At 40.3% G+C, this 9,954-nt stretch overlaps 1 protein-coding gene across 3 annotated transcripts in view; it reads left to right on the top strand.

Annotated features, from left to right (window-relative positions):
* Nucleotides 1–924: 924 nt before the first annotated feature.
* Nucleotides 925–9,954, top strand: part of znf407 (zinc finger protein 407) — a 164,017-nt gene continuing 154,987 nt past the window's right edge. The window contains exons 1-3 of one of the 3 annotated variants that reach the window (XM_005937670.3): nucleotides 925–1,045; nucleotides 4,221–4,948; nucleotides 5,126–7,324. In XM_005937670.3, coding sequence (XP_005937732.1) covers nucleotides 4,288–4,948; nucleotides 5,126–7,324 — 2,860 coding nt within the window. In that variant the 5' untranslated portion in view covers nucleotides 925–1,045; nucleotides 4,221–4,287. Of the gene's footprint in view, nucleotides 1,046–1,072; nucleotides 2,385–4,220; nucleotides 4,949–5,125; nucleotides 7,325–9,954 lie in introns of those variants that run through there. The other 2 variants (XM_005937672.3, XM_042227039.1) reach the window with 2 other exon arrangements.

Below are 9,954 nucleotides of genomic sequence, written 5' to 3'. Positions count from 1 at the left end.
GAAAAACTTTGATGAAGTGTGGAAGCATGGAATGAATAACACTAAATATGTTTAGGAATGAAGGATTCTTTTACTAGACAGCTGGAGAAAAATGAATGATTAATCCTTATGAAAAATGAAGCCTGGGAAAGATGGCGTTTGTGTCTTAAACCATCCATGTCATAGAATTTTGACTGTGATGAATTAAAGACATTTATTGGAAAAATAAACTGCATATTCATTCCTGGAGGTTTCATTTATCACCTTCTGACCTGTCAGACTACTTAATCAATTAATACTGGTGCATTAATCTATCTTTAGTCGTTATAATGCTAACACTGTGTGTCACATGGAAGTGGTGATTCATCATAGACCCAACCATTTTAGAAAATAAATAAATAATTCACTGAGACAACCCTTTCATAATCTGTGGTTTTAATTTTCTCTTTTCTTTCCTTCTTCTGTCTTTTTTCAAAAAAAATTACCAGCACACTAAGAGAAATAGTTTTCGCTATCACTGAATTACTTCAACACTGTATGCCATAATCTATTATTAATACAGGATGAAAAGAGTAGTCTACCAGAAAACTAGAGAATTTCTTCTCAAGTAAAAAAACAAACAAACAAAACAAAACTTAATAAATACATACATAAAAAATAATTTTAGACATACGTGCATGATGTATTGAATAGCTGATTATATTGGTTTTCTGTAAATGGTGACTTTGAATGCATCACGTACTAACTTATGGCGTTCTACAGCATATTCAATAGTTTTACATTTTTGGTGTTAATTAGTAAGAACAATTAGTAACATATGTTTACCGACGGCTTTCTAACGACTAACTAAGCCTTCAAATGTCACGCATTTCAGTACTGTTACGCCGTTTTTCGCTTTCCCACAGAACCAGAATGCATCATGTGATGAAATCAGCTGATGTAGAAAAAAAAACAAGAAGCCGCGGGCAGGAAGGCCGTCTTCTGTGACGCATGGCTCACGCTACGGTACGCCATTTGTGTCTAGCATCAAAAAGCGCGGACAGTGGAAATAAGCATATAACAAGAGGTAAGTTCAACTAGTATTTCACTGTACAGACATCTATATACTCGTATTGGCTTTTTTCAAACGATTGCGTAGTCTCTTGAGTGTTATAAAGTACTGTTCCTGCAGCATAGAAGACAGTTTCCGAGGTCGACGTTAGCCTCCTTTTTGGGCCTCTGTGCTGCCGTCGTTTTCCAAGCCTAGGACCTGCATAGACCCGCCTTATCTCCGTTCCGATTGGATGTTTCTGCCGATGTTGAAGTTTAATTGGATGCGTTGTGCGTATATCAGAAGACCGTTGGAGAACATGTTGCTAGCAAGTTAGCAACTGTATTAAGAAGTGGGGCTGTAATGTTTCAGTCTTCTAGTGTTTAAGAGTATGAATCATTCAAGCGATGAAATGAGCGGCAAAGGAACATGTAGGACTGTGGCACTGGCTGTCTCTCTCTTCGTTGCAGTTTTTTATCGTGTTGTATAAATCATTTGTGGCTAACTTTACCAGTACTTCCAAGCTAGCACTGACGCCTAGTCGTTAAACTGCTTATATATCGACACATATAAAATTGGCAGTTTTTTATTTTGTTGTTGTTTTTTTTTAAGTGGGCATTCAAGCGGAGTTGTGCACTGAAAGTAGTAACGAACTCGTTCAGGACCGCTGTCCGCTTTCCTTAGCTACAGACACAACACCGATAGAATTCTGCTGTTATAGTGAACTCACTGTTTGCGAGCCTTTATTTCTATATATATATGGACAGTCTTTACATGGTGATACTTCAGTTAATCCTGTAATCGTATGCTACCAAAATAAGCGGTAGTTGGTGGTAGTGAGCACACCCTAGGATATTCTCAAAGTTGGATACTTTAAAAGTCTGACTGGATGTCCTGCATATTTAAATATGATTGGGTCCAAACCCCCGAGGTATGTGTTATGGCCCCTTAAAAACAACATGTAAGGGTATTAAACTGTATTATACACTCACAATTAGCGTTGTTACACATGAAGAAAGTGAGATTCATCAAATAAATCTCTCATCAGCTCACCCACAAATACATGGAATAATAATTTGTGTGCATTATAATTCTTTCCACAGAAGAATATTTGAGTACTGTAAATATTTGATTACTGTGATTCTTAAAATTTTATTTTGCGTGCATATTTGATTATGTATTTATTTGATTATGTTTTTATATTTGCAGCACATTTCGGTACTTTCAAATTTTGCAGTGTCTGTGCTGTTAAATTAGTAAAATTGTTTTCTAAATTTTCATGTAATTAAAATTGTGACGTGTTGAGCTCTCAGGGCTGCTGTGTAGGGAATGTACCATGGATGGACATTCCCTTTTCAGGGAATCCAGGTTGAAGGTGAGCTATCAAAGAAAAGTAATGAGCACAAAAATGCTAAATTTAAACTTAAATATAACATAATTACAATGGAAATAATGAAAGTAGACTGCATTGTGAATATTTAAAACTAAGCACACCCTTACTGCTTCCATAGAAATTAAGAAGGTGAGCAGCTGTTAGGTGCCACTAATTAAATGCACTTAATTAACTGATCATTAGCAAGTGTCAGCACCTTTGAAAAGCAGACGTTTTGTCAGTTTTTTGGTCTGGAGCCTTTAGCTGTGTGGTAAAGCAATGCCAAGGAGTGGATGTCCTAGAAAATTCACCCCATGGTCAGACTAGATCAAGCTAAAGCTGGGCTCAAACTGTGTCATGCAACAGGACCATGATCCCAAGCACAGCAGGAAATCTACGAGAGAATGGCTGAATAAGAAAAGAATAAAAGTGTTGCAATGAGCCAAAGTCAACACCTCAGCCTTATGGAAATGCTGTGGTGGGACGTTAATAAAGCAGTGCATTAAATAAGCCCTGCAAAAACCTCAGTGAATTGAAATTTCTCTACAGTGATGTGAGAGCCTGATAAAGTCACACAGAAAATCTTTACTTTAAGTTATTGCTGCTAAAGGTGGATCATAGGGGGTACTTAGTTTTTCTACAGGACCGGATAGTGACTACTTTATTTTTATATAGTTCCTGTGAATATGATATGTCCTCAATTTGTTTGTGGATCTAATGAAAAAGCTGCACATTTTAATTCATTGGCTATATGAGTGAGAAAGTAGACTGTGGAAAAACACAAAGATAGGAAAGGATTTGAGAGTGTCGGTTAGCCACTGAACCTGAGATACATTATTTACAAACAAAATTACACAAAAAAGGGGGAGATTGAAATGTTTAATGATTAGTATTGACAGAAACCTTTTTGGTCAGATGAAGTCCAACTTGTTTGCCAAAGAACTGACAGGGACAGGTTTATTATAGTTAAACTAAACTAAAAGTACACGTGAAAAATGTTTTAGTTAAAACAAAAAAAAAAAGATAAAAACTAGATTTTGAAAAAAAATAACTGAAATGATTTTGTGAACTTTGAACACTAAAATGAAAGAAAATGAAATATCCTTAGTCTTGGTAATTGTTAGTTTGGTGAAATATTTTATTACTACTTGCCTGATGAGTTGTTAAAAATGTTAAATCATTCTGTGTTTTTATTACAATACCTGTACTAATTTTCCTAAATATTGCCTCAGACACATGCCCTCCAAACTAAACTGAAAAAATAAAATCCACCGTGGAAACTAACTGACACTAAACAGTTTTTTCGTTTTTAAATCCAAAACGAAACATGTCATTGTAGTCTGTCTAACTTGTATGTACAGAAGTTCAATCAAAAATAATCCAATTATTTAAAGAGGATATAATATTGGAGTAAATGGGGTAACAAAAGCAAATGAAATACACTGCAAAGGCAGACATGTCAAGTAAATAAACTTCGAGGAACAACACTTGATTTGCAGTCCACTGATCTGTGTTGGCCATTGTACATTTTTAGTACATTTATCACACAAAAGGTTTGAATTCCAGCAGAACTTAAATAAGCAACAGCCAATTTTCATGCTGGATGTCTGTGACTAACAATGTCTGTTTGGAAGCACTAGATGGCAACATTTACTTTTGCTTGGTCCGAGAATGCTGCAGAAGGAATACTTTTCAGAAGCTTGTTGTTAGCTGTTGTTTGTCTCGCTGAACTTAACTTTTTACTATTTCCTTTTCTTTTTTTTATAGCATACACTAAAGTGTATTTCAGACAAATAAAGATGTCTGACATTTTGTCTTCCATCTTCCCCCCTCTTTCAGGATTCTGACCCAGCTCTGATGATAGTGATCAGCTTCACTGTTGTGTGTAATCATAGCAGGATATGATATGGATGAAAAAGTGATATCAGGAGAGGAAGCCATTGAGGAGAAAGTGGCTGAAAATAACATCAGTGGGCAAGTGCATACAGATGATGTGGAAATGGAGGAAACTGCAGGAGACTCGCCCAGTGCTGCTGAGCTCGATGAAGCAGATGAAGAAGTCATTGAGAGACCAAGTCCGAATTCTGCACCTAAAGACGGCGACAACCTCTGCACAGTTTGTGGCTTCTCAGCCAAATGCCCGAGATCACTGAAGATCCACTTTGCACGAAAGCACGGAAAGATGTCTGATAAAGCTGCACAACCTTTGGAGAAAAGTGCAAATATCTCTAATGTGAGTCCTGCTGAAATCCAGCAGGAGGCAGACATGGAGGCAGAGAGTGGCGCTGAGGTTAAACAGGAACAAGATTCTGATCGTGATGAACTGAGATCAGTCGCAAGTGACAAAGGCACAAACATGAAGGATGTAACTGAAAAGCAAAGTGTATTAGACAAACAGCAGGTAGAGCAAGAAGGAACAATCCCTACACAAGAGAGAAGAGTGAGCAAGCGAATCCCAAAACCCAAGATTATTCATTCCTGCAACTACTGTGGGCAAGAGTTTAGGGACAAGGCTCCTCTAGATGTTCACATCCAGAGATACCACACCAAAGACACCCCGTATACATGTGAGTATATCCTGTTCTCCACAGTTCTAAGCCTTTAGCATTACATGTGAATTAAGCATTGGCTTAATATAATATTTGTAATAGGTAGTAGAATAAAAAATGTGCCTGTCTTTTTCTTTTCTTTTCTTTTCTTTTTTAAGTTATATATAACAATTGTATCTCTGAACTGTCTTTCAGTTGATGCTGATGAAAGCATAGATGACAGGGAGGAGGCTGTGGATCCTGGCAGTAGCATGAAGGCTACTTCAACACGAGTGACCCCCAAACGCACCCTCAGCAGGTTCCAGCTGAAGTGCGCAAACTGTGATTTTAGGGTCAGCACAGCTACGCTGCTGGAGAACCATGCTCGTGTCAAACACCTTGACCAGGACTGGTACCGTTGCAAATTGTGCAACTTTCTTTCTGCCACATCTGAGTGGATGGATTCTCACCTGTCCTCAGATAGCCACATGCAGCAGCAGGAGAAAGAAAGCAAGAGCTCAAAATCTGAAGTATATGTCGACAGGGTAAGCAGAGATGGTGCTGGAGATGGTGCTGTTATAGATGACGTAGCTCAGATGCTCGGGGGAGAAGGGGTAGATACGTTGACAGGAGGAGAACAGGAAACCGACGAGGCAGCTGAGGCTGCCAAAGCCGTGTTAGCTGAGGAGGAAGAGTTAGAGCTGGGACCTCCCAGTAAGAAAAGAGGAAGACCAAAGCAAGGCTCCACAACCACATGTGGATACTGTGGCCTGGTGGTGTCCAACGCCACCAACCTCAGTGTTCATGTTCGCCGTAAACACAGCAAAGATTATGGCTACAGCTGCACTCTGTGCAACTACAGCTGTGTGACCAAAGGAGACATGGATCGTCACTGTTTAACAAAGAAGCATGTTAGACGTGCACAAGAATGCACAAGTAAGAACCCAATCACAAATCACATAAGTACATCAATTCAGGAAACCAAGGAGCCGAATACCACCGTAGAGACCACCGGCACAGAGGAAGAATCTGATGACACAACTTCCAAAGAACACGGTGGAGACGAGCAAACTCAGCCAGAGGCAAACCAGAAAAAAAGTAAATATGACTCTGTCAATGCCTGCAGCCTCTGTGATTTTGTTGCTCAATCTATTCCGTCCCTCCACCTTCACGTCAAGAGAAAACACACCAGAGATTTTGAGTATGTCTGTTTAGCGTGCAGTTACTATGCTGTAACAAGCAGGGAAATGTCCCGCCATGCAAGCACAGAGAAACACAAGCAGAAAAGTCAGAAATATCTGGAACAAAAAGGGAGCGAAGGACAAAGAGCCTTAGCACTCCCTCTAAAGCTGAATGATATCACGGAGCTTCCTGCAGCAAATTCTAACCCTGAATGTGAATCCGTGAGTCCCGCAGAGGTGTCTGAATCCTGTCCCATAGACAGTCAATCTGTGGAAGGCCAGAATACACCTGCGCCCTGTGTCACCACAGAGCTGGTTAATGATGTGCTTGTAGGTGGAGATGAGAAGCAAGAAAATGCAATTACATCTCCTGCTTGTGGTGAACCAGAGATGACCAATAAAGCGACTGAGCTAACAGCAGATTCTGAAGCCCAGCAGGATGAAGAATGTCAGCTTTCAGTCTCTGAGTTGGCACAGCCAGAGATCCAGGAACAAGAGGGTAAACAAGCAGATGATGAACATTTAAAGGTAGACGTTATGACTAGAGACACACAAATGTCCAAAGCCCTTCCCTTTGATGCCTGTATTGTATCTGTGAAGTTCCTAGCTGAGCAGGAGCAGGCTGCACAGGAAGGCCTGTCTCTGGAAGGTGAAGCCACCATGATATGTTTGACTGGAGGATCACCAGTGACCTCTGGCTTAGTGTCTCCCAGCTCCGCATACGTCAAGAAGCTCAAACCCAAGGAAGCAAAGGTGAGGGAGGAAACCAAAGGAAGCAACTCTCGCATACGCTGCGAGGACTGCGGATTCATGGCGGACGGCATCAGTGGCCTCAACGTCCACATCTCGATGAAGCATCCTTCCAAGGAGAGGCATTTCCACTGTTTGGTCTGCGGCAAGTCCTTCTACACCGAGAGCAACCTGCACCAGCACCTGACCAGCGCTGCCCACCTTCGCAACGAGCAGAACAGTGTGGAGGAGCTGCCCGAAGGGGGCGCAAGCTTCAAGTGTGTCAAGTGCACGGATCGATTTGAATCAGAGCAGGATCTGTTTTATCACATCAAGGAGAAACACGAGGAGCTCCTGAGGGAGGTCAACAAGTACGTGCTGGAGGACACGGAGCAGATCAACCGCGAACGGGAGGAGAACCAGGGCAACGTGTGCAAATACTGTGGCAAGGTGTGCAAGAGCAGCAACTCTATGGCCTTCCTGGCACACATTCGCACTCACACCGGTACGTACGCTTGCTTTCTTGAACTGTTCCTTCTCCCTCTTTTTTGGACCTTGTTCCCACACAGTGAATATGCATCAATGCAGTATGTTTGTTTTTTTGTGTAAAAGCAAGCCACAGCTATGATTCTTCTTTTTTACTTGCGCTATTAAAAACAAGGGAGCACATTAATGAGGCATCTGCAGCCCACAGTGAGTTTGCTAAAACATTACATGACAACATAGTTTTAGGAAGGTGCTCATAATCCTTTGTATATCCTTTGTAAACCTCATCTTTACTGCAAATATTGAAATTATTAACTTGGTAATGCATATTTTAAGTGCTTGGAATTGCAATTTATCCATTTATTTCCGCTTAGAAAGCTGCTTGTGATTTAAAAAAGTGAAAATGTATCATATATTCACATACACTTTATTAACAATTGCACTTCCCAGTTCTTACACAAATGACTAAACCTTCTATAAGTGATACAGATTGGCTTGGTGGTTATTATCAGATTCAGTCCAGAAATTGCAAAAGGAAAGAAAAGCTGTCATTTGTGTAGCTCCTCAGCTATTAGGCCTTTGTTTTAGGTCCCAAAGTATTGGGTGCCTCTTCTTTTGGCAGTTCAAGCTAATGTTAGAGCTACTATCTACTTCAGCCAGGTAATAGCTGTTTCAGTAGAGGTGAAGGTAAAGACTGATTGAGCTTCAGACCAGCAGGAGAGACGCTAATGGACCCCAGATTGGGATTCCCTGAGCAACGCTTGGTCAGAGACATGTGCGACTCATAATTGATGTGTCCATTACTAGGACTCAGTTGTAATTATAGTCAATAAGTCTCTGTAAATGTGTTAAAGCTTAGGCTAAAAGCATTGGAGGTCCAAAGAGAGGTGGGCTAATAATTTAAAATAATCAATGCAGACGTATTCAAAGCCTTTAATTTCCCTCGTGTCTGTACGTCCATGTTTGTGCGCTCGTATGCCTGGTGAATGTGTGTATATGTCAGCCTTCATGGCTAGCTGATTATCCTCAATCCATTAAGATTTATCTTGTCATTTATAATGCAAAGCAGGCCTGCGTTGGTCAGGACTTCGGCTGGGAAATGTCCGGCAGGTTAAGAACATGGGGCTCTCCATTACTTTTCCCTGACCATGTGTATTAATTGCTTTTAAAATCAACTTAATGCAGGAACGAGATGTGAGGGCGCCATCAATAAATGCCCCTCTCTGCCTCCTATGGTCCATCCCCCTTTCAGCCGAAACTTTAATGGGACTTTAATTGAAGTCCATGCTCTGTGCTTACCATGTGTGTGTATGATTGTGCCCTTGTGTTTCTGTGTGTGTGTGTATGTAAATGTGTGTTGAAGAAAAGATAAAAACAGGATGGTTTGATATCCTGTGACAGTGGATGGTTTGTGTGGGGACTGTAGTTTTACTACGTACCGCTTTTGTAGTAAACACAGAAATGATACTTCCAGTATGTCTTATCTAAGTACATACTGTGTGGTGTACTTCATAATCTAGGCTAAAACGATTGTATAGTAAATACTGTTCAATTAGTGAAACTGCAGTACTGGAATGTTACAGACAAGAAAACATCCTTTCTGCCAGTCACCTTGTGTGCCAAAGTCATATTTTTCACAGCTTAGACCAAACTGCTTAAAGCTGTAAGAATTAGAGGTTAAAATCTTGATGATTAATGTTGAGCTTCCACTTTCTTCTTATTAATGGTTAGTCTATACGTATTCATAATTCCACCCTCTGTCATAATTCTTGAGTTTTGAGGGCACTTACTTAGTGTTACTTAAGAAAATGAAAGCTTTGACACTGAGGTCCCAACTCGAGGCTTCGAGTCAAGGGCACATTCCAGGGGTTCAAATGATCACTACTTCATTTTTATTATTGTTTTTTTTTTTGGTTTACCTATTTTTATGCAGTAGAGTTGTTTTCTTGTTTATGAGACTGCATCTCCACTTTCCTTAATGCTGTCTTGTTTCCAGAAAGCACCCATTTCACTTCATTTTGACGACATATGTCAGTTGTTATTATTGCTAAGTTCCCTCATTACAGTGAATTATTCACCTTTTTATGTGCTGGTCATTTATTCTGGGAGTTTGTTTGTGGGGCCGACTGCGGAGCAGCACGGTGGGGGTCTGCCAGTTTCTGAGCTGGGAGCACGTCCAGATCCTTTTAATTAAGACCTAGTTTTTATTCACTTGATTAATCAGAGAAATCAGGAGACGGCAGTGGGAGGCTGCACACAGATTTGTCAATTTGTCCCTTAAAGGAATCGCATACACATGCTCGCATTTTGCCAATGAGGGCGCAGCTAAAATTTGCATTTTGAGGTAAATTGGTCACTTTTTCACTGGAGTGAGCTGTCTGACCTCAGACCGAGCCTTAAAGCAATGATAACACATGTTATCCACTCTTGCTAGTATGCAGGATGTAATTTGTGTTTGTAGCAATAGCCAGGAATTAAAATGATAGGTGCTCCACTGGTCTGCTGTATAGTTTTAAGTTTAAACACGTTAGTGATGGTTTAACCCATACTGGCTTTTGATACAAACATTTCTAGGATCTTTAAATCCTTACAGATGATTTTTGTCATTTAGCATGTGTAGAAGAAATTAAAAAGCAATTGACTCTTGTA

This window comes from Haplochromis burtoni, unplaced genomic scaffold (assembly GCF_018398535.1).
Source record: "Haplochromis burtoni strain Fernald_Lab_line unplaced genomic scaffold, NCSU_Asbu1 Contig_240, whole genome shotgun sequence".
Classification (NCBI taxonomy): domain Eukaryota; kingdom Metazoa; phylum Chordata; class Actinopteri; order Cichliformes; family Cichlidae; genus Haplochromis; species Haplochromis burtoni.
The sequence above is the reverse complement of the archived record's forward strand: the minus strand, read 5'-3'. Positions and strand labels throughout refer to the sequence as shown.